Raw genomic sequence first — 25,278 nt, forward strand, 5'->3', positions numbered from 1 at the left:
AATCAGGTCGCAGTTTTTGTTCCACTTGCAGTGCGAATCCGTCGATCTGGACACTGTACCTGCCACTACCCACTTTTCCATGCACATTGGACTGTTACTGTTGTATCAGGATGCGAGCAGAGTTGGTGACACTTCACTCTTAGCTCCAGGCTGTGATGGCTTCAGCTACATAGCCCAAAGCTGCTGTGGATGGGCATCACTATTGTGGGCTGGCAGTGGGGATCCAATGGACGTCCAGCATTTCTGAGTCCTCCGATTGGTCCTCACCAGAGGCCAGACCAGTTACTGCTTGCACTGGGGTTGAGACCTCATCTCTGATCGAGGGGTGGGGGTGGGGGGGGGTCGCTTTGGGACGTCGCAGACGGCGAAAGACTTCCCAGGGGGCATAGCTCCCTGGTTAGTGTGACAAACAAGTTCCAGGTGCTGTCTGTGGCTGACACTGTCAGTCAGCCACATGCAGTCGCCTGTCCTGTTTCAGAGGAAACCTCTCAGCCTGCAGGATCAGGGCAATGACAGAGGGTGGGTTTATTGGCAGTTGGGCGTTCCAATGGTAGGAGCGTTATGGAGCCCATTAGGGACCTGGCTGCCAAGAAGGGGATTAGCCAATGTGCCCTCTGTGTGCATACTGGGTGGAGTTGTTCCAGAGGTGGAACGGATAATTCCGGATGCCATGAAGAGCGCAGGCTGTAGCCAAGTGCAAGTGGCGGCTCACGTCAGTACCAATGATCTGTATCATTTTGGATTGGAAGAGATTCTCTCCGGGGTCGAGCGGCTAACAGAAGTGGTAAAGGCTGCCAGTCTAGCTTGCAAGATGAAAGCATAGCTCACCATGTGCAGCATAGTCGATAGAACTGATTGTGGACTTCTGGTACAGAGCCGAGTGGAGGGTCTGAATCAGAGGCTCATACGGCTCTGCGGCCGTGTAGGCTGCAGATTCCACGACTTAGGCCATAGGGCAGTCAGGAGTCCACTACACGCAGGAGGCGGCTGCGCGGGTAGCAGGGGCTGTGTGGCGTGGACTGGGCGGTTTTTTAGGTTAGAGGGTCTCGTGGAAAACACAAAAGGGGCTTCAGTCGCAAAGGGTGTAGGCCGAACACAGGAAGAACGTAGATACAGGAACCATCGGTATGAAAGTTGTAAATTATCGTAGATGTGTTGGGAAAATACCAGAGCTCCAAGCACTAATAGAAAGCACTGATGCTCAAATCGTTATAGGCACTGAAAGCTGGCTGAAGCTTTCAGTTCAGTCGAAATTTTCGCGAAATATCTAACAGTGTTCCGAAAGGATAGCCTAAACCCAGTTGGCGGTGGCGTGTTTCTTGCTGTTAGAAGAAGTTTATCTTATCGCAAAATTGAAGTATAAAGTTCCTGTGAGTTTGTGTGGGCAGAGATAATTCTTGGCGACCGGAGTAAAATAATAATAATAGGATCCTTTTACCGACCTCCCAACTCGGATGATACAATTGCTGAATGGTTCAAAGAAAACTTGAATTAAATTTCAAACACGTACCTGACTCATATAGTTATAGTGGGCGGTGACTTTAATTTCCCCTCGACAGGTTGGCGAAAATATCTGTTTAAATCAGGACGTACGCGTAAAACTAATCCGAAATTGTGCTAAAAGCATTCTCTGAAAATTATTTCGAGCAGTTAGTTCATAAGCCCACGTGAAGAGTAAACGGTTGTGAAAACACACTTGACCTCTTAGCAATAAATAATCCTGTGTTAATAACGAGCATCAAAACCGATTCAGGGATTAGTGAACACAGGGTTGTCGTAGCGAGATTGAATATTGGAATCCCAAAATCCTCGAAAAATAAGCGAAAAATATACCTCTTCAAAAAAGCAGATAAAAATTCACTTGATGCCATCCTGAGAGACAATCCCACTCTTTCCAAATTAACAAAGTAAGTGTAGACCAGATGTGGCTTGAATTAAAAGAAACAGTATCGGCAGGGCAACTGAGAGATTTATACCAAATATATTAACAAACGACTCCTTGGCACACAAAACTGATCAGAACACTCTTGCAGAAACAACAAAGAAAAAACATGCCAAATTTAAACGGACGCATAATCTCTAAGATTGGCGATCTTTTACACAAGCTCGAAATTTAGCGCAGACTACAATGCGAGACGCTTATAAGAGTTTCCACAACGATACTTTGTTCCAAAACCTGGCAGAACCCAAAGATATTCTGGTCGTATGTTTGTGAAGTATGTTAGCGGCAAGACACAATGAATGCCCTCTCTGCGCGATAGCAGTGGAAATACTTTAAACGACAGTGGTGTCACAACAGAATTACTAAACACAGCCTTAGGAAATTCCTTCACCAAAGACTGCCAACATGAGTAATGTACAAGTAGATATCCTCGGAGTAGTGAAGAATCTCAAATCACTTAATAAAAGCAAATCTTTCGGTCCAGGCTATATGCCAGTTACGTCCCTTTCGGAGTATGCTAATACAATAGCTCCATATATAACCGTTCGCTCGACGCAAGATCCGTACCCAAAGACCGGAAAGTTGCACAGGTCACACCAATATTCAAGAAAGGTAGTAGGAGTAATCCACTAAATGACAGGTCCATATCAAAACGTCCATAAGCAGCAGGATTTTGGAACATATATTGTGTTCGAACATTAGAAATTCCCACGAAGAGAACTGTCTATTGACACACAGTCAACAGAGTTTTAGAAAACATCGTTCGGTGTTAAACACAGCTAGTTATTTACTCAGATGTTGAGTGCTATTGACAAGGGATTTGAAATTGATTCCGTATTTTAGATATCCAGAAGGTTTTGATACTGTACCACACAAGTGGCTTGTAATGAAATTGTGTACTTTTGGAATATTGTCTCAGTTACGTGACTGGATTCATGATTTCCTGTCAGAGATGTTGCAGTTCGTAGTAACTGACGGAAAGTCGTCGAGTAAAACAGACGTTATTTCTCGCGTTCCCCAAGGTAATGTTACAGGGTCTTTGCTGTTCGTTATCTATAATATATAAACGACTTAAGACACAATCTGAGCAGCCCTTTTAGGTTGTTTCCAGATGCCGCTGTCGTATATCGGCTAGTAAAGTCATTAGAAGATCGAAACAAAAATTGCAAAACGATTCAGAAAAGATAACTGTATGGTGAAAAAGTGTGAGGTCGCCCACATGAGTGCTAAAAGGAATCCGTTAAACTGCAGTTTCACGATAAATGAGGCTATAAATTCTATTAAATAACTAGTTATTACAACTAGGAACAACTTAAATTGGAAGGAACACATGGAAAATATTGTGGGGAAGGCTAACCAAGGACAGCGTTTTATTAGCAGGACACTTAGAAAATGTAACAGACCTACTAAAGAGGCTGCCTACACTACCCTTGTCCGTCCTCTTTTAGAATACTGTTGCGGCGTGTGGGATCCTTACCAGGCAGTATTGACGGAGTACATCGAGAAAGTTCAAAAAAGGACAGCACGATTTGTATTACCGGTAAATATGGGAGAGAGTGTCACAGAAATGATACATGATTCGGTCCGGACATCATTAAAAGAAAGGCGTTTTTCGTTGCGACGTGATCTTTCACAAAATTCCAATCACCAAATTTCTCCTGCGAATGCGAAAATATTTTGTTGACACCGACCTACATCATCATAATAAAATAAGGAAAATCAGAGAGCTCGCACGGAAAGATACAGGTGTTCGTTCTCTCCGCGCGCTATACGACGAAAGTCGTACCATATTTACAAGTAATGTGATGTTCACCAGGTCTATATTGTATTTAAGATTGCAAAGCAGGCCCTACATCTTGAAGAGAACGACTAGCTCAGTCGCCGAAATATTGTGTTTAACCTGGGTTAGTCATCAGGGCTAAAATTCCGAAAACGTATCATCAGTCAACCAAACTGAGAAAGTTTGCCTCGCTGAAGAAGTGCATTTAATATAAAGAGCTCAATCGTCGGACAATGAAACACAACTTATATATTGCTATAATCTAACCCAAAAAATAGTGTAAACCGTGGTCAACACAGAATCCATGAATGTCCAGCGTTTTCTTACATAAAGCTGCCACTGTAACTGTGAAGGTAAGATTCAAATGGTTCAAATGGCTCTGAACACTATGGGACTTAACTTCTGAGGTCATCAGTCCCCTAGAACTAAGGACTACTTAAACCTAACTAACCTAAGGACATCACACACATCCATGCCCGAGGCAGGATTCGAACCTGCGACCGTAGCGGTCGCGCGGTTCCAGACTTCAGCGCCTAGAACCGCTCGGCCACTAAGGCCAGCCGAAGATAAGACATGATTAACAACACACAAAGAGACATTTAACATTCATTCCATGTTCCATCTATGACTCGAGTAAGAGGGAACCCTGTCAGACGGTAAAACGAAAAGTACCCTCAGGCATTCACTTTACAGGATCCTTGTAGGACGATGCTCCTCGAATAGATGAAAAACCGCGGACTCGTTTTTCTGTATTTCTTTCATTTCTTGCAGAATATAACGGCCATTAAAGAAGAAAGAAGGTTCTGTTAGGAGAAGTATGGATCGCTACGGTTCTAACGGCAGAGGAGACATGGACGAAGTGGACATCGCCCGCCAGCCCAACCAAAACATCGCTGACGACGCTGTGGACGCCAAACCCGATGGAAACGCCAGCGGTAGGTAGGTAAACAAGCACTGACGTGTGCTGGGAACATACCAGCGTTACGTGTTCTGATATTCATTTATGAAGTACAAATCATTGATAAATTTTTTAATACGGTTTCGTTATTCCCAACAACTCTAATTCACCAAGGTCACAGCCTTATGCTTATCTAATTTGTCACTTTTTATGACAGTGCTAACTCTTCTTCCTTAGATATAAATTTACGGGAATTGCATAAGAAATGGCATAAGGAATTTCATGAGAAAGCAAAAAGTGTTGTCAAACTACTGTTAACATATACAGGGTGGTCAACTGATCGTGACGGGGCCAAATATCTCACGAAACAAGCGTCAAACGAAAAAAACTACAAAGAACGAAACTCGTCTAGCTTGAAGGGGGAAACCAGATGGCGCTATGGTTGGCGCTGCCATGGGTCAAACGGATATCAACTGCGTTTCTTAAATAGGAACCCCCATTTTTTATTAAATATTCGTGTAGTACGTAAAGAAATATGTATGTTTTAGTTGTACCACATTTTTCGCTTTGTGATACATGGTACTGTAATAGTCACAAACATATGGCTCACAATTTTAGACCTACAGCTGGTAACAGGTAGGTTTCTTAAATTAAAATACCAAACGTAGGTACGTTTGAACATTTTATTTCGGCTGTTCCAATGTTATACATGCACCTTTGTGAAGTTATCATTTCTGAGAACGCATGTGTTACAGCGTGATTACCTGTAAATACCACATTAATGCAATAAATGCTCAAAATGGTGTCCGTCAACTTCAATGCATTTGGCAATACGTGTAACGACATTCCTCTCAACAGCGAGTAGTTAGCCTTCCGCAATTTTCGCACATGCATTGACAATGCGCTGACGCATGTTGTCAGGCGTTGTCGGTGGATCACGATAGCAAATATCCTTCGACTTTCCCCACAGAAAGAAATCCGGGGACGTCAGATCCGGTGAACGTGCGGGCCATGGTATGGTGCTTCGACGGCCAATCCACCACCTGTCACGAAATATGCTATTCAATACCGCTTCAACCGAACGAGAGCTACGTGCCGGACATCCATCATGTTGGAAGTACATCATCATTCTGTCATGCAGTGAAACATCTTGTAGTAACATCGGTAGGACATGACGTAGGAAATCAGCATACATTGCACCATTTAGATTGCCATCGATAAAATGGGGGACAATTATCCTTCCTCCCATAATGCCGCACCATACATTAACCAGCCTAGGTCGCTGATGTTCCACTTGCCTTAGCCATCATGGATTTTCCGTTGCCCAATAATGCATATTACGCTGGTTTACGTTACCGCTGTTGGTGACTGACGCTTCGTCGCTAAATAGAAAGCGTGCAAAAAATCTGTCATCGTCCCGTAATTCCTCTTGTGCCCAGTGACAAAACTGTACACGACGTTCAAAGTCGTCGCCATGCAATTCCTGGTGCATAGAAATATGGTACGGGTGGCAATCGATGTGGATGTAGCATTCTCAACACCGACGTTTTTGAGATTCCCGATTCTAGCTACTGATGAGCGTATTAGCGGCGACAGCAGCTAAAACTCCTACTTGGGCATCATCATTTGTTGCAGTCGTGGTTGACGTTTCACATGTGGCTGAACACTTCCTGTTTCCTTAAATAACGTAACTATCCGGCGAACGGTCCGGACACTTGGATGATGTCCAGGATACCGAGCAGCACACATAACACACGCCCGTGGGGCATTTTGATCACAATAGTCATACATCAACACGATATCGACATTTTAGGCAATCGGTAAACGGTCCATTTTAACACGGATAATGTATCACGAAGCAAATACCGTCCCCACTGGCGGAATGTTACGTGATACCACGTACCTATACGTTTGTGACTATTACAGTGCCATCTATCACAAAGCGAAAACAGTGGTCCAACTAAAACATTCATATTTCTTTACTTACTACACGAATATGTATTGGGGTTCCTATTAAAAAAAAACACAGTTGATGTCCGTTTGACCTATGGCAGCGCCATCTAGCGGGCCAACAATAGCGGCATCTGGTTTTACCTTTCAAGCTAGACGAATTTTGTTCTTTGTAGTTTTTTCGTTTGATGCTTATTTCGTGAGATATTTGGCCCGGTCACTATCAATGGACCACCCTGTATAGTTGCTTCAACAGCTGTCCACACGACTGATGAAATCGTCGTTACTCAACTCTCATTATCTTTTTAGCAATGAATACTTAATGTTAGAGAATACAACAGCTACAAAAATTTAATCATTCGAACTTGTTCCAGATTAAATCCATCCGGGCTGCAAACTTTTTCTCAAAATTAAAATTTATTGACATTCGCTACATATTTTATTCGGTTTTTAATCTACTGTCAAGTGATACTTGCATCTGAGATACAATGAAGAGCCAAAGAAATTGGTACACCTGCCTAATATCGTGTAGGGTCCCCGTGACCAAACGGAAGTGCCGCAACACGACGTCGCATGGACTCGACTTAGCGTCTGAAGTAGTGCTGGAGGGAACTGACACCATTAATCCTGCAACGCTTTTCAGAAATCCGTAAGAACATGAGGAGGTGGAGATCTCTTCTGAACAGCACGTTGCAAGGCATCCCAGATATGCTCAATAATATTCGTGTCTGGGGAGTTTCGTGGCGAAAGTGTGTAAACTCAGAAGAGTGTTCCTGGAGCAACTCTTTAGTAATTCTGGACCTGTGGGGTGTCGGATTGTCCTGGAATTGCCCGAGTCCGTCGGAATGCACAATGGACGTGAATGGATGCAAATGATCAAACAGGATGCTTGCCTATGTGTCACCTGTCAGAGTCGTTTCTAGACGTATCTGGGGCCCCATATCACTCCAACTGCACACGCCCCACACCATTATAGAGCGTCCACCACAGCTTGAACAGTCCCCTGCTGACATGCAGGGTCTATGGATTCATGAGGTTATCTCGATACCCGTACACGTCCATCCGCTCGATAGAATAAATGGTTCAAATGGCTCTGAGCACTATGGGACTCAACATCTTAGGTCATAAGTCCCCTAGAACTTAGAACTACTTAAACCTAACTAACCTAAGGACATCACACACACCCATGCCCGAGGCAGGATTCGAACCTGCGACCGTAGCAGTCCCGCGGTTCCGGACTGCAGCGCCAGAACCGCTAGACCACCGCGGCCGGCCCGCTCGATACAATTTGAAACGGGACTCGTCCGACCAGGCAACATGTTTCCAGTCATCAACAATCCAATATTGCTGTTGCCGGGCCCAGGTGAGGCCTAAAGCCTTGTGGTGTGCAGTCATCAAGGGTACGTGAGTGGGCCTTGGCTCCGAAAGCCAATATCGATGATGTTTCGTTGAATAATTCGCACGCTGACACTTGTTGATGGCTCAGCATTGAAATCTGCAGCACTTTTGGGAAGGGTTGGACTTCTGTCACATTAAACGATTCTCTTCAGTCGTCTTTGGTCCCTTTGTTCCAGGATCTTCTTTCCGGCCGCATCGATGTCAGAGGTTTGATGTTTTACTGGTTTCTTGATATTCACGGTACCCTCGTGAAATAGTGGTATGAGAAAATCCCCACTTCACCGCTGCCTTGGAGATGCTGGATCCCATCGCTCGTGCGCCGGCTATAACAACACGTTCAAATTTACTTAAATCTTGATAACTTACTATAGTAGCTGCAGTAAGCGAACTAACAAATGCGCCAGACACCTGTTGTCTTATATAGGCTTTGCCGACCGCAGCGCCGTATTCTGCCTGTTTAAATATCTCTGTATTTTAATACGTATGGCTACACTAGTTTCATTGCATGTACGTCACATGCATGCGCAAAGAGTTTACATATGAAGTACATAAAAGACAGGCCAAGTGAAGCATTGGTACTTTTAATTACGGTTAATCTCTGACTGATGAATGAAGCTTTAGTGTTTTTATGCTAATACTTCTCACTGATAACCAGCAAATCAACTTATTGAAAAATGGAAACCACCTTTACTGCTTGTTGCGGCCCATGACTTTTGTATATTAACAATTACTGTTACAGCCCTGACATGGCTCTGAGCACTGTGGTACTTAACTTCTGAGGTCATCAGTCCCCTAGAACGTAGAAGTATACTACAGGCCATTAAAATTGCTGCTCCACGAAGATGACGTGCTACAGATGTGAAATTTAACCGACAGGAAGAAGATGCTCTGATATGCAAATGATTAGATTTTCAGAGCATTCACAGAAGGTTGGCGCCGGTGGCGACACCTACAAAGTGCTGACATGAGGAAAGTTTCCAACCGATTTCTCATACACAAACAGCAGTTGACCGGCGTTGCCTGGTGAAACGTTGTTGTGATGCCTCGTGTAAGGAGCAGAATGCGTACCATCACGTTTCCCACCTTGATAAAGGTCGGATTGTAGCCTATCGCGATTGCTGTTTATCGTGTCGCGAAATTGCTGCTCGCATTGGTCGAGATCCAATGACTGTTAGCAGAATATGGAATCGGTTGGTTCAGGAGGGTAATACGGAACGCCGTGCTGGATCCCAACGGCCCCGTATCACTAGCAATCAAAATGACAGGCATCTTATCCGCATGGCTGTAACGGATCGTGCAGCCACGTCTCGATCCCTGAGTCAACAGATGGGGACGTTTCCAAGACAACAACCTTCTGCAACAACAGTTCGACGACGTTGCCGCAGCATGGACTATCAGCTCGGAGACCATGGCTGGGTTACCCTTGACGCTGTGCCCGCATCTCGTGGTCGTGCGGTAGCGTCCTCGCTTCCCACGCCCGGGTTCCCGGGTTCGATTCCCGGCGGGGTCAGGGATTTTCTCTGCCTCGTGATGGCTGGGTGTTGTGTGCTGTCCTTAGGTTAGTTAGGTTTAAGTAGTTCTAAGTTCTAGGGGACTGATGACCATAGAAGTTAAGTCCCATAGTGCTCAGAGCCATTTTGAACCTTGACGCTGCATCACAGATGGGAGCGCCTGCGATGGTGTACTCAACGACGAACCTGGAAGCACAAATGGCAAAACGTAATTTTTTCGGATGAATCCAGATTCTGTTTACAGTATCATGATGGTCGCATCCGTGTTTGGCGACATCGCGGTGAACGCACATTGGAAACGTGTATTCGTCATCGCCATACTGGCGTATCACCCGGCATGATGGTATGGGGTGCCATTCGTTACACGTCTCGGTTACCTCTTGTTCGCATTGACGGCACTTTGAACAGTGGACGTTACATTTCAGATGTGTTACGACCCGTGGCTCTACCCTTCATTCGATCCCTGCGAAACCCTACATTTCAGCAGGATAATGCACGACCGCATGTTGCAGGTCCTGTACGGGCCTTTCTGGATACAGAAAATGTTCGACTGCCGTCCTGGCCAGCACATTCTCCAGATCTCTCACCAACTGAAAACATCTGGTCAATGGTGGCCGAGCAACTGGCTCGTCGCAATACGCCAGTCACTACTCTTGATGAACTGTGGTATCGTGTTGAAGCTGCATGGGCAGCTGTACCTGTACACGATATCTAAGCTCTGTTTGACTCAATGCCCATGCGTATCAAGGCCATTATTACGGTCAGAGGTGGTTGTTCTGGTTACTGATTTCTCAGGATCTATGCACCCAAACTGCGTGAAAATGGAATCACATCTCAGTTGTAGTATAGTATATTTGTCCAATGAATAGCCGTTTATCATCTCCATTTCTTCTTGGCGTAGCAATTTTAATGGCCAGGCCGGCCGCGGTGGTCTAGTGGTTCTGGCGCTGCAGTCCGGAACCGCGGGACTGCTACGGTCGCAGGTTCGAATCCTGCCTCGGGCATGGTTGTGTGTGATGTCCTTAGGTTAGTTAGGTTTAAGTAGTTCTAAGTTCTAGGGGACTTATGACCTAAGATGTTGAGTCCCATAGTGCTCAGAGCCATTTTAATGGCCAGTAGTGTACTTAAACCTAACTAACCTAAGGACATCACTCACATCCATGCCCGAGGCAGGATTCGAACCTGCGACCATAGCAGTCACGCGGTTCCGGACTGAAGCGCCTAGAACCTGCTGGGCCACAGCTGCCTACAAAAGAAATTCCATTACTGTAATACATCCAGAATGTGAATTTGATTTTGGTTGCTAAAAGTGATTATAGGAATGATCAAAAACCTTCGTTTGGCTCTACTGTAATACATCCAGAATGTGAATTTGATTTTGGTTGCTAAAAGTGATTATAGGAATGATCAAAAACCTTCGTTTGGCTCTATAATCCACGACAGTGTAGTTTTGCTATCATTTTTATAGAAGTATTATCTCGGTTATCACAGTATCTCCTGAAAGCTTATACCACTGATGCATCATTACTTGCTCAGTGATCTTCATACTACCTGAACGTAGCATTCTTCTCTCAGAGCATGCCACTTCGGAGTGAACGCAGTTTCTTGTCATGTGCACAGTATGCCACGTTGCAGTTAGGGAAAAAAATTTCTGACGATCTGTATGTGATACAGAATTGTTTACTTATGGTAGACTATCAACTTCATATCAACGTGCGATGTAGTAGGCTGATGTCGGAACATAATCAAGAAGCATTTTCATTTTATGTTCTGATGATATTTCGTGGCAGCCAAGTTGTAGTTAGACAAGAAACGAATTACGAGTATCGTTGACAGGTGCGCTCAGGCAGTTCGACATGCAGGTAGTATAGAGAACACTGCGTGTGCCACATCGAGTCAAAGATAGCACCACTACGGTGGAATGGTCTCTGGCCCTAAAGGGAAGTGATTCTGTAGTTAACGAATACTGCGAGATGCGAGACGATAAAGTTTTTCATTTGTACTTTAAGGGTGGTCCCCATAGTCTCTTGGTAAAGTGCGTGCCACGAAACTTTTTTGTGACCATGAAAAGTAAGAGATTCGAGAAACCTGAATCAAAAATTTAGGTTAACTTCTCGTAGTTGTGGTTCACAGTCACGTAAAATTTTGTAAGTGACGTCGTGGCAGGAAGCAACTCCATTCAAAGCAGTATTACGTACTCACTCCGTGTCAAGAGGTAATAAAGCTGAATACCAGTTCCGTCAAACGTTTTCCTTTAAATACGAAAACGTACGAAAATCGGATGTAAGCGAAAATAAAGTACAACACGAAACCTTCCATTTTACAGAAAAATTAAACAAATAATGAATCACTTACCACACGTTTTATTATGGATGCGAGCAAAAGTCAAGCAGAATGCGAACAGTATGTTTATGATGCAATTCAAACAGTGCTACACGAACAGAGTCGCAATTAGGAACACCATGTTATGAAACCATCTTCTGCTCACAACGAAACAAAACAAATATGGAAGACGTTAATTCACTCAATAAGAAAATGACATGAGAAAGGATTGATAACTTTGCAGCGCTCCAAGTGGCCTGGCAGCGAACCAAGATCTTACAGGAAGTCCCTATATGAGTTTCACCCCCTTGGTCATTATGTAAGTGTCCGCACACACAAAGTGATACACCTGCGTTACTACGTAAGCGGAATTAATCGTTACATTCTCTGATCAATCTGAAGAATAAAAAATAACCGTGAAGGCATAATAAGGGGAACTGTCATGACTTGAAAGCGACATCCGCCATGTCAATTGTCCTAAGCATTTGCTTCTAGTGGGTGTGTTTTGATCAAGACAACCAACCTGATGATTTTGATTATAGCCAAAAGAGCAAAGGAATTACATTTCATTCGTTACTGACTCGTTCAAACGATATTTTCAACCACATACACGAATTTTGGTTGTGATGATTACTTTTACGTAGTGGTCGTATTTCAGTCGTTCGACTTTAGATTTCCTATCAGTCCAACTCCAAAAGCTCTCCACTCCAATGCAATGAGAAGGAAAGATTTTAAACAGACCAAACACAGTAAAATATGTTCACAATGACTTCGGGAAGAGAACAGGGGTTAGTCCACATTGAGGACAATAGTGGATTACGAACAACGTTGTTGTATTACATACTTCTCTTGTTGTTTACATTTACGACGCTAAATCAATCGTCTAACTAGACCAAAAATGCCTTTAAGACCAGAGAAACGTCTAAAAATACCTTCCTGACACTGTGCTGTTCGTATTCACGAAATCACTGTAACACTTTTTAAAACATCCGTTGAGTGCACACGACAGAAATTAACAAGAAGCAATCGCAATCAATAGTCTGTTAGTGTCTTGGGGTCTCAAATACGACAGCGCTGGTACAACAGACTTACACTATACGTTGCTTTGAAGCCATTTGTTCGAGTGTTATCCTTAGGTATGTTAGTGTTTTGTGAGGAAAATTGGTAGATGAAGGCCTCGGGGGCAGAATTCAAGGGTTATTTGTTGCTATAATTGTTGCCAGAGTATGTTGAAGGGGTTATCTAGAGAAACCATAGGTTACGCTAGGAGATAAACTGGTGAGTGGAAGATGGTGGGACTCTCGGGGTGGGACTCTCTGAGTAAAAGGTGTAACTGACGGCAGAACAGAAGACGATGGCAGGGTACTGGAGTAGTTACACGAGATAATGGAGGCGGGAGACCTGAGACGTCAACTGTGTGTAAGAGGTGAGGTAGTGGTGTTAGATGTGTCCTTGGAACACACCTCTGCCCGGTGGTAAAATACTAGCACACTTGTACTACACGTCATTACAATAATTAGCAACGTGACCATTAATAGCCGGTAGACATGCACTGCTGGATAAATGTCACGCACAAATTTCTCCAACAGTTACATTTCCAGCTATATGAGTTCGTACTGCTACTGTTTGATCTCTAATACGCTCCAATTTTTTCATTAAAATCCGAAATAGATCTGCAGCGAATCGTCAATAAGGTTTAATGTTGACAAAAATATTAACAGAGTCCGTGGAATCACCGACAAATTCTCATTGGTTATGGTACCCAGCGTGAGGAAAAAAACTGATCTTGAAGTTTGCAGCTAATGAAGATGTACTTAAACAACAGACGAAAGAACTTTATCTTCTTTGTGCGTGTATTAGGCATATGCTTCTTACGCCCTCTTGGCTGAAACGGAAGGACGTAAGACAACAATTTTGTAAGTGAGCCTGAAAATTGTAATGAAATTAAAATGAGACTCAGTGGACTGTCTTTAGGGCAGCTGAGGTAAGAAACTAAACAGACGCCAAAGCAAATACCAGAAGACCAAGAATGACGTGAGTGCTTTCGGTAAACTAAACAGTGTTTTCAAAGCTAAGTTTCTGTTATGCTTGGAAAGGACAGAGTTTATGCTGTTTCTGTCTTACGACAATGAGCTGTGGACTTTCCATTACAAATGTTCGATAAAACTGAGGGTTGCTCAGCGGGCAGTTTCTACGTATGTTTGGCTTACGTTACTGTTATTACATAGAAGCTTGAACGAAAGCACCCAACACTGTCGATGAGAACAGGTAAGCGAGGAAATAACTGAAATAACCAAGAAAACTCTTATCAGACTATGAAATTATGAACCAACCGCCCAGAAACACATTAGTACCACGATCCATTCTCCTTCTAACAGGATTGCATTGAACCTCGCTGGAGCAACGAAGCGATCCATTGCGAATAGATGAAGCCCATACCCGTTTTCAAGAAGAGCAGTCGGACAGATGTGTTACAGGACTATACCGCTGATTTTAGTAATGGAACATTTGGCCTATGAAGGCCGTAAATCCCCACTGTTAATAGCACCATATATGAGCAGTGATCGAGTGAAACTAAATTCTGCTCGTCCATAAGATCCAAAAGGAAATTTATCACAGTGTCCAAATTGAAGGTGTGTTCGTTCACTATGGGAAGGTATTTGGTAAAATTCTGCGCTGTTGCTTATTGAAAAAATACTAATTTATGGAATATCGCATCAGGTTTGTAAGTGGATTCAGGACTCCTTAGTACTTTGAAACAATCACGTTGTTCTAAAAATGCAAATCTTCAGATGTGTAAGTAACTTCAGGCGTACCCAAGTGAGGGTTACAGGGCCATTGCTGCTCACTAGAGCACACTCCTAGCTTCTCAGTTACATTACAGTTGCTTTTTTTGATGCAGCAAGCATCAGTATGTATGCGATCCTGCCCAAACGTGTCTTATACGGTGGCTAGGAAGCTGTTCTCGGATAGCTAGACAACATACAAGCAAATCATAACAATGGTTTTTATTACGATGAAGTACACTACTGGCCATTAAAATTGCTACACCACGAAGATGACGTCTTACAGACGCGAAATTTAACCTACAGGAAGAAGATGCTGTGATATGCAAATGATTAGCTTTTCAGAACATTCGCAAAAGGTTGGCGCCGGTGGCGACACCTACAACGTGATGACGTGAGGAAAGTTTCCAACCGATTTCTCATACACAAACAGCAGTTGACCGGCGTTGCCTGGTGAAACGTTGTTGTGATGCCTCGTGTAAGGAGGAGAAATGCGTACCATCACGTTTCCCACTTTCATAAAGGTTGGATTGTAGCCTATCGCGATTGTGGTTTATCGTATCGCGACATTGCTGCTCGCGTTGGTCGAGATCAAATGACTGTTAGCAGAATATGGAATCGGTGGGTTCAGGAGGGTAATACGGAACGCCGTGCTGGATCCCAACGGCCTCGTATCACTAGCAGTCGAGATGACAGGCTTGGCTGTAACGGTTCGTGCAGCCACGTCTCGATCCCTGAGTCAACACATGGGGACGTTTGCAAGACAACAACCATCTGCACGAACAGTTCGACGACGTTTGCAGGAGCACGGACTATCAGCTCGGAGACCATGGTTGCAGTTACCCTTGACGCTGCTTCACAGACAGGAGCGCCTGCGATGGTGTACTCAACAGTGAACCTGGGAGCACGAATGGCAAAATGTAATTTTTTCGGATGAATCCAGATTCTGTTTACAGTATCATGATGATCTCATCCGCGTTTGGCGACATCGTGGTGAACGTTCATTGGAAGCGTGTATTCGTCATCGTCATACTAGCGTATCACCCGGCGTGATGGTATGGGGTGTCATTGGTTACACGTCTCGGTCACCTCTTGTTCGCTTTGACGGCACTTTGGACAGTGGACGTTACATTTCAGATGTGTTACGACCCGTGGCTCTACCCTTCGTTCGATCCCTGGGAAACTCTACATTTCAGCAGGATAATGCCCGACCGCATATTGCAGGTCCTGTACGGGCCTTTCTGGATACAGAAAATGTTCGACTGCTGCCCTGGTCAGCACATTCTCCAGATCACTCACCAATTGAAAACGTCTAGTCAATGGTGGCCGAGCAACTGGCTCGTCACAATGCGCCAGTCAGTCCTGTTGATAAACTGTGGTATCGTGTTGAAGCTGCATGGGCAGCTGTACCTGTACACGCCATGCAAGCTCTGTTTTACTCAATGCCCAGGCTTATCAAGGCCATTATTACGGCCAGAGGTGGTTGTTCTGGTTACTGATTTCTCAGGATCTATGCAACCAAATTGTGTGAAAATGTATTCACATGTCAGTTGTAGTATAATATATTTGTCCAATGAATACCCGTTTATCATCTGCATTTCTTTTTGGTGTAGCAATTCTAATGGCCAGTAGTGTAGATTGGCAATACTTAACTTTGGGTCGCAAACAATTGGCGACATGCATATAATCAATGTTCTTCGTGGTATACAATGTCTATGCGAGTAACTCACACAAGTTCATATGGATCACTAATCATGGCCCTTCTGGTGCGCGGTTTCTAGTTAAGGTCTGCTGGTGCCTCTGCTAGTGCGCGCCTTCCACTGTCCGGCCGAGCCTGGCAGGAACGGCGCTTATATTCTCTTCGGATAGGGGCCGCTCCTATCGTGGTTAGGCCCTAGCAGCCTTCTATTGGCTGATGTCGTCTCACAGCCTTCTCTGCGGTTACGTTCTTGATCTTCGTGTCGGCGGTTGTCGTTACAGCGGAACAGTATGTGCTTGCGATTTGCATGAGGCTGGTAAAACAGCAGTCCACTTTGGAAATCTGTTCACTGGTTTGCCTGCCTGCGGGTGTTGACTTCTGTAGTTCAGTTCGACAATACGGAGTGGATTAGGGGAATGTCTGCATATTGTGACGCGCCTGCTTCTCTGCATCTGCATCTATGGCATGGTATTGATGAAGAATCAAAACTTTCGAGATGCTCTGTCCTGTGATATGTGTTATTTTCTGTAGGTCTGACAGTTTTGACACATTTATCTTCTAAAACCATAGAAGTACTTATGAATGATACTGTCTATATAAATCTTTTGGTGGTAAATGTCGGAGGCTCTGTGTAGCTGATCGTCGTTGATACCACTGTATACAGGAAACAAGTGACTACTTTCCATAGAAGCTAAATAACATGTGTCAATAAAAGCGCCTTTTTAATGCTTCTGAAGAATGTTTTTAATCACCGAAATGTGTTTCGCCTTAATTAAAAAGGCATCTTCAGTGGGTGTTTTGAAATGTTACCTGGTGTTGGTTTACACTTATTGATTTGGATCTAAAACACTTCAGATAAAAGTTCGAAAGTGAAACCCAAAAGTACTTACAGTTAAAAATGTGTCTCGTTTCTTGAGGGCTGTACTGCATTCATTTAATAGGGTAGCAGATTGAACGTCGAATTGTTTTTATTATTTTGTATATTATTAACATGTTCGAGAAATGAGACACACTTTAAACAGTAGCTACATTGTCTAGTACCGTTGTAGCTTAACCTAGAGCTACACATTGGGCATTTCTACATCTACATCTACATACATACTCCGCAAGCTACCTGACGGTGTGTGGCGGAGGGTACCTTGAGTACCACTATCGGTTCTCCCTTCTGTTCCAGTCTCGTATTGTTCATGTCAAGAAGGATTGTCGGTATGCCCCTGTGTGGGCTCTAATCTCTCTGATTTTATCCTCATGGTCTTTTCGCGAGATATACGTAGGAGGGAGCAAAATACTGCTTGACTCCTCGGTGAAGGTATGTTCTCGAAACTTCACCAAAAGCCCGTACCGAGCTACTGAGCGTCTCTCCTGCAGGGTATTCCACTGGAGTTTATCTATCATTTCCATAATGCTTTCGCGATTACTAAATGATCCTATAACGAAGCGCGCTGCTCTCCATTGGATCCTCTCTATCTCTTCGATCAACCCTATCTGGTACGGATCTCACACTGCTGAGCAATATTCAAGCAGTAGGCGAACAAGCGTACTGTAACCTACTTCCTTTGGTTTCGGATTGCATTTCCTTAGGATTCTTCCAATGAATCTCAGTCTGGCATCCGCTTTACCGACGATCAACTTTATATGATCATTCCATTTTAAATCACTCCTAATGCGTACTCCCAGATAATTTATGGAATTAACTGCTTCCAGTTGCTGACCTGCTGTATAGTAGCTAAATGATAAAGGATCTTTCTTTCTATGTATTCGCAGCACATTACACTTGTCTACATTGAGGTTCAATTGCCATTCCCTGCACATTTCTCTCATGTTAATTCATTAGTATCGCAAGATGGGAATTCGGTTAGTGAAGTTGCCATATTTAGCAAGCAACGTGTCAACAAAAATGAATAATAAAAGAACCATTTCAGTAACAAGAAAAGCGTAAAGTTATGCAATTAACTTAATAATAAGTTAATTTGTGGATCAGGAAAATAATAATATTTTCCTGATCCACAAAACCTTTCGTCTTAACAAAACTGATTATACAGAGTGTCTCATAATTAAGGGTGTCAACGCTTACAGTTGAAAGTCAAAATACTAGAAGTAAAAAAGTATGAGCAAAAATGGACTCTAAAACGCGTACCTTAAGAGCTATGAACACTTCTTCATCTTCGACACTATGAACCAAATCTCTTCTGCTGCAAACTCTCGGCTTTCCATATTTTCAGAGGTGGCAGTGTGGAGCTGATCAATGAAAGAGACGTCAGGTAAGCATAGGCTCTAAATTGCTTACCTTAAGAGCTATGAGGACGCTCTTAAGGTATGCGATTGAGAACCCTTGTTTATCGAGACCTTTTTTTTTTTTTTTTTTTTTGCTTCTGGTACAGTGTACTTTCAACTGTATGCGATTAAACCATTGATTAGGATACATCTCCTGTATATAACTGAATAAAAACTAAACAGACAATTTACTTCACTGTCTATTACTTAAATTGAACAAAGACAATCAATTATAACGAAAATCTCTGTCATTATATCAGGACCTTGTCATAGCATTGTATGACAACTTGTCGTGACAAATCCATAATCAGTAACAAACACTGCTATAAAGTTAGACCAAAAAGTTCCCCAAAAAGCTAATCGTACGCTGCGTAGTCATATTACGCACACACGTTTTAGGTGAGAACGGTGTCTGATACATCGTGGTCCAATTTTCTCAGAGTTGCATTCTTTTATTTTTTTACTTCCTATGGCTTTAAATGCAGCGTCAGATTACATCAGTAATACAGAATCAGATTACATCTGGCGCATTGTGAGATAGATGATATATATATATGAGATATATGATATATATATGTATATATGTATAATAATATATATATGTATAATATTGATTATAAGATAAAATACTGATAACGACAAATGTATACAATATCAAGTCATATAGAATAAAATAATAGATGATGTATTAATTCCATACAGTAAAGTATCGAATTAATACATCATCTATTATTTTATTCTACATGACTTGATATTGTATGCATTTGTCGATATCAGTATTTTATGGACAATAAATAGTTTAGACAAGAAGAGAATAGAAGCTTTCGAAATGTGGTGCTACAGAAGAATGCTGAAGATTAGATGGGTAGATCACATAACTAATGAGGAGGTATTGAATAGAATTGGGGAGAAGAGGAATTTGTGACACAACTTGACTAGAAGAATGGATCGGTTGGTAGGACATGTTCTGAGGCATCAAGGGTTCACCAGTTTAGTACTGGAGGGCAGGGTGGAGGGTAAATATCGTTGGGGGAGACCAAGAGATGAATACACTAAGCAGATGCAGAAGGATGTAGGCTGCAGTAGGTACTGGGAGATGAAGAAGCTGGCACAGGATAGAATAGCATGGAGAGCTGCATCAAACCAGTGACTAGACTGAAGACCACAACAACAACAACTTGAAAATATCCATCCATCTTTTTCAGGTCGTTTTCAAGTGTAATTCCTGATGTCTCGAAGTCGACAGACTGCCTAATTAAACATATGTGGTCGGCGTAAATGAACTTTTAGAGGTGGAGTTTGATAGGTCAGATACGTACACATTGAAGAGCACAGGAGAAAGAACTGATCCCTGGGAAAGGCCGTCGTTCAGTTGGTAATTGCGGCTTTTCTTGCCATTGAGGTGTACTTCGATGTGTCTATTTGCCAGCATGTTGTTAAGTAGTGTGGCCAGTTATTTACGAGGTACGATGCATAGGAATTTCAGTAGCATTCCTTGTCTCCATACTGTGTCATACCCAGACGATAGATCAATAAGTACAGCTGTGGATTTTTTCTTTTCTTCAAAGCCCCTTTCGATATTTGTGGTTGCTGCTAGTACCTGGTCGCTGCAGCTCCTCTTATATCTAAAGCCAGCCTGTTGAACTGGTATCTTCTCCTCAACAGTGGGTTTTATTCTGTTGAGAATGAGCCTCTCTAGCAATTTATAGCAGATGCTCAGGGGAACTATGGGTCTGTAGTCTTCAATTTAGCACCCCACAAACCAAACATCATCATCGTGTATAGAGTTCAGGGTGCTTTCCTGTCTTTCCCGGTTTTAGGATTGCTATGATTTTTGTTTTCTTAAAAGTGGCTGGGAGTCTTCCAGTCTGTAATATGTCGTTGAAGAATTCTGTCATCCATCGTTGAGCAGTGGGGCCGCTACGCTTAAGAAATTCTGGGTATACGCCGTCTATGCCTGCAACTCTCCCTGTTTTTCTGTACTTAATGGCCTTGGAGATCTCGGATGTCTCAAAATTCTTTGAGGTGTCAGTGTCACGTGTTCTTCCTTTGACGCAGTTCAGTTCTGCTATGATTTCTCTGGTTTTCTTTTTCTCTGTCTCTGGCATTCTACTCGTAAGTTTCGAAATTCTGCTGGTAACATCATTGGGTCTTATATAGTCAGTATTGTCTAATGTTTTCATTGAAGTCGCACCCAGTCTGGAATGTTCGGAACTCATTTCATTCAATAATATGTGCTATTTCTCTTGGCGAGCTGAGTCCAAACATTGCGAAAGCTAGTCAGCGACATCAGGGTCGGCATTCTCCAGGTATTCGTTATAGAGGTCAGTGCATTCCCGGCTCCATCCAGGAATGTATATTTTCCGATAGCTCCTGGGGACGTACTTTCCGGCGATGAATATAAGCAGGCCCACAAATCACCCCCTAATTTTCTGCTTTTGGAGGAATCTATTGAATGTTAAACTCTAGCTCAGAAGTATAGTTCTCCCAGTTAGATTTACCAAAATTCCATCGGGGTTTAGGAATCGATCTGATGACAGGAATTTGTGTCCCCACGTTGAGCAGAACAAGCCTATGTTGACTGCGAGGGAAATTCTTGTTGCAGAGTAAAGGTGTATTTTGTACATCTTTTGTGACGAAGCACAAATCTGGGCAGTAGTCTCCACTCCATCTAGCAGAGTGAAATGTGCTCCTGTCTTTGGGGTCATACATTAGAAAAGTATTCTGTGTCTCTGTCCATCTGTATACTTCTTCGCCACCTTGTTTGGTATAGTTGTATTCCCATTGAGTGCTGCGATAGTTGTCTCCCATGATGACTGCAGGGTGTTGGATATCTCGGACTGTGTTGTCATTTCAAGCTTGGGCTGGAGGCTTATAGAGGTTTATAATTTCCATACTGGAAATTTTAAAGTGGATACGATGTTATTCACTGCCTCGATGCAAAGTACACTAGCCTCCACGTGGTGCACCCCGGGCAGCGTGACTTGTAACGGCTAAATAGTCTACAATACCAGCTGCTGGATCTAAACCGGATTTCCCAGCTTTCTAGAAATACAGCATAGTGAATAAATTTGCCTTGATTAAATAATACTGAGACACTGGATGCTCTACTTCTCTCAGCGAAAGTCTCCTACCGCACTACTCCTACCCAAGTTGCCAAGTTGCGTCACGCTTTCACCTATGTTGTTCGTATCTCGCAGGCCTTGCACCATGGCCGAGATAAAGCTTTCCCGTTGGTTGGCAGTCCTTCTCATATCTGTGAATGCTTTTGAATTCATCCTTAAGTTCTAAATTTACCGTCACTTAAATTAAGTACATACAATTGCGAAGACTTCTCAGTTACATATTTTACAACACTTTTCTTAATCATGTGTTTACTCTGTCTGTTCAACTGTCAACGCGTCCTTTCGTTGTCTGAATTATTTACTCTTCCAGCTGAATATTTTGACCCTTCAGAAGGGAGTCTTGCTTTTGATCTCCGTCTTCTCTTCACTGACACAGCCCACATTCTTCATATTAGATAATATCGTGGGTTCCGTATTTTTGCGCTGTCTGAGTATGAGACAGACAATTTGTTTCGCTAGCAGCAGCTGCGTAAACTTTAAATGACGACAAGGCCCTTTGTCAAGCTACATGAGTGGTGCTTCATTAGCGGTAGTGACGAGAATAAGGTAGCTATTGTCAGATGCCAACTTCCACCATTTCAGCTTGTCTCTCAGTTACAGCCAACTGTTTTCTCAATAATTAATGCCTTGCATGAACTACGAACTGCTAGACTAGCGCGAACTACAAACTGTTCAACTCTGCGTTGCCTCACAGTCCGCTTTAATCCCATACCAGTTTGTTTGATTCATTAGATTCGCAGGTGAATGGATAATTTGCAGACTGCTATAAAATGCTGGAAGTTGGTATGAGTTCAGAGCTACTGTATGTTGCGATAAGCACCAAGTAATTAATTGTTTGGTTACAGGCGGACACAGGCGGAGTCGATACCAACTTCCTCTAACGTTCTGCCAAACCCTGGTGTCTCCCGCGAAGCTGAGGAGTACTTCATGGGCAACCGGGAGCGCGGTGTAGCCCTCATCTTCAGCCACGAGGTATTTGACGTTCGTCAGTACGCAGATGGGAACCACCGACCAGAAGATAGGCTTGGCACAAAAGTCGACAGAGACGCTCTTCGTGATATGTTCAGAAGTCTTGGCTTCGGAGTACTCTGTTTCGACGATCTGTGCCACTACCAAATAAGAAATGAGCTGAGACGGGGTAAGTAATAGTCAAGGGGAGAGGAGAAATAACTGCAGTTCGATTTAAAATTGTTTCTACTGTTTGCAAGCACATTTAATTCAACATGGAGCTGGCTAAGTACGAGGGCAGTCTTTTACGTGTTTACGACACCAGCAAAAAACGCTTCCTTAGTACAAATCGTTTTACTGTTTCCAAAAATATTCACCACTAAAATTAATACCCCTTTGCATGCGTGAGAACAAATAACGGAAAAGTATTTTCTGTTCTAAGATTGGTAACTCAAAAACAAATGTACTCAAAGTATTGAAATGGTGATTAGAATCCACACGACGGTGGATCAGTGACGTCATCAGACAGCTGTCAAACATTGAAAAATTTGTAGTGAGAAATATTTGGAGCTGTTTGCTTTTTTTTTTTTCTTCATTAGGGCAAACAACTTATCTACAGTCCTGCTTCATTTCTGTTAAAGTAGTTTCTTGCTTCTGAATTTCAATGTCCTTCCTATACATCCTAGCATAGTAATGGTTGCATCTTGATGAAAACATAGTGTCAGAGAAACAAAGCCGGCTAGAGTGGCCGTGCGGTTCTAGGCGCTGCAGTGTGGAGCCGAGCGACCGCTACGGTCGCAGGTTCGAATCCTGCCTCGGGCATGGATGTGTGTGATGTCCTTAGGTTAGTTAGGTTTAATTCGTTCTAAGTTCTAGGCGACTGATGACCTCAGCAGTTAAGTCGCATAGTGCTCACAGCCATTTGAGCCAGATAAACAAATTTTGGTGTTCCCTAATTTCTCTGCATAATCTGCTAATACCATTTTATCCATGTTGCAAAGACGACAGTTGTTCATCTCCTATATACCCTTAACCGTATGTGCAAAGGGCTTTTTATACGCGTACTTACACTGTAGCAAGCGCCGAGCGTAGGTCCCCTGTAATGTTCAAAAATATACGCGCGCTTTTCGTATTGGTTTAAACACTGCGTCAATATCGTGTCTTCTGGACACGCTGCTGAAGCGATCTGTCATTGTTTCTACGAATGGGAAGTAAACTTCCGCCTTAGTTGTTTCGTTTACATTAGAAGCACCAGAACTTTTATGGCGTAGTGTCCTGCTTATCTCTTTGTCTGGGTAGCCGTTTCTTCTGAAGGCAATTTTTAAATGATCGAGCTCCAAGTACTGTGGTTCACATATCCTTTCAGTTCGGTCCGTCAACGTTTTTATCACTCCTTTTCCTGCTCGCGATTGTGACTGAAATTTCTCTGAAGGTATCTGTCCGTATGAGTGGGCTTTCTGTAAACTTTCCACCCTGAAGTTCGTTGAGTTCTTTAACTACCTGTACAACCAAAAATGAAATTTGACCTCCTTTCTCTTTTTCTATCGCGAAATTTATATTAGAATTAATAGATGTTATGTCTTTTGATGTGAAATAATTAACTGACTATTGCCTGACAGCTAGAACTGTCATGATGAAGAATGATGCGACGTTTTCGGTAGGTTTTCCTGATATAATTGATACTTGTGGCAAACAAATTATTGTACATCATGATCATTCAACTGTTTCTCTATTCTCTGATTTCTAAGGTAATGGTTGTGACATGTCTAGTGGAATCAAATGAACAAGCGATCATTTTCTTGGAAGTGCTTCACAAAATAACCACTTTCGTTGGCTTTCCCTTTTGTCTTGCAACACCGAAACTCTTGAGTGCTGTTTGGTTTTGTGAGTGGATAGATGCAGTTAGCTGGTCTCAAGCCAACAGGTCATGGTAATCAGCCACCAGGAATCTGCTAAATACGAATGGCTTGTAGGCAAACCACCGAAAGGAGAACCTCAGAGAACTGTCATAAACTGTATAGAGAAAATAATTGACGATGCTAAATTATCTGTACTTGGAAAGGGACTAAATTTCACACCGATGCCGACAAGAAAAGCACTGAAACGGCACCGTGGAGATGTCGAGAATGCCATCCTTCATCCTCCCAGCAACAAAGGGAAATTGAACAGTCCTGCTACCACGTAACTTATATAAGCAAAAACTGACGACCCATTGGAAGGCGACGCCTATAGGAGAACTGAGGACAAGCCTACCAACAGAGTAAAAAGGAAGACCATTGAGCTTCTCCAGCACACCTTTCCAGATAAGAACAGGAGGAAGAAACTTCGTCCACGAGCAGCTACCGCTTCCAGACTCTACTAACTACCTAAAGTCAACATGGAACGAATGCATCTCTGCCCTGCCATCCTGATTTAGGTTTTCTGTGATTTCCCTAAATCGCTCCAGGCAAATGCCGGGATGGTTCCTCTGAAAGGGCACGACCGACTTCCTTCCCCGTCCTTCCCTAATCCGATGAGACCGATGACCTCGCTGTTTGGTCCCTTCCCCCAAAACAACACCCCGAGAGCAACAATGGAGCACCAACATATGAATTAGCAAAATACCTGCCGTTAATGCTCAGCCAGTTTGCGGGCGAATGTCTGAA

General features: G+C 43.1%; 1 protein-coding gene across 1 annotated transcript in view; it reads left to right on the top strand.

Annotated features, from left to right (window-relative positions):
- The window catches only part of LOC126092772 (caspase-1-like), a 134,679-nt gene that overhangs the window by 15,406 nt on the left and 93,995 nt on the right, over nt 1-25,278 (top strand). The window contains exons 2-3 of the mRNA XM_049908503.1: nt 4,494-4,661; nt 22,531-22,823. Of these exons, the coding sequence (XP_049764460.1) occupies nt 4,540-4,661; nt 22,531-22,823 (415 nt within the window). The 5' untranslated portion in view covers nt 4,494-4,539. The remainder of the gene's footprint in view (nt 1-4,493; nt 4,662-22,530; nt 22,824-25,278) is intronic.

The sequence above is a fragment of the Schistocerca cancellata genome, chromosome 1, assembly GCF_023864275.1.
Source record: "Schistocerca cancellata isolate TAMUIC-IGC-003103 chromosome 1, iqSchCanc2.1, whole genome shotgun sequence".
Taxonomy (NCBI): Eukaryota; Metazoa; Arthropoda; class Insecta; order Orthoptera; family Acrididae; genus Schistocerca; species Schistocerca cancellata.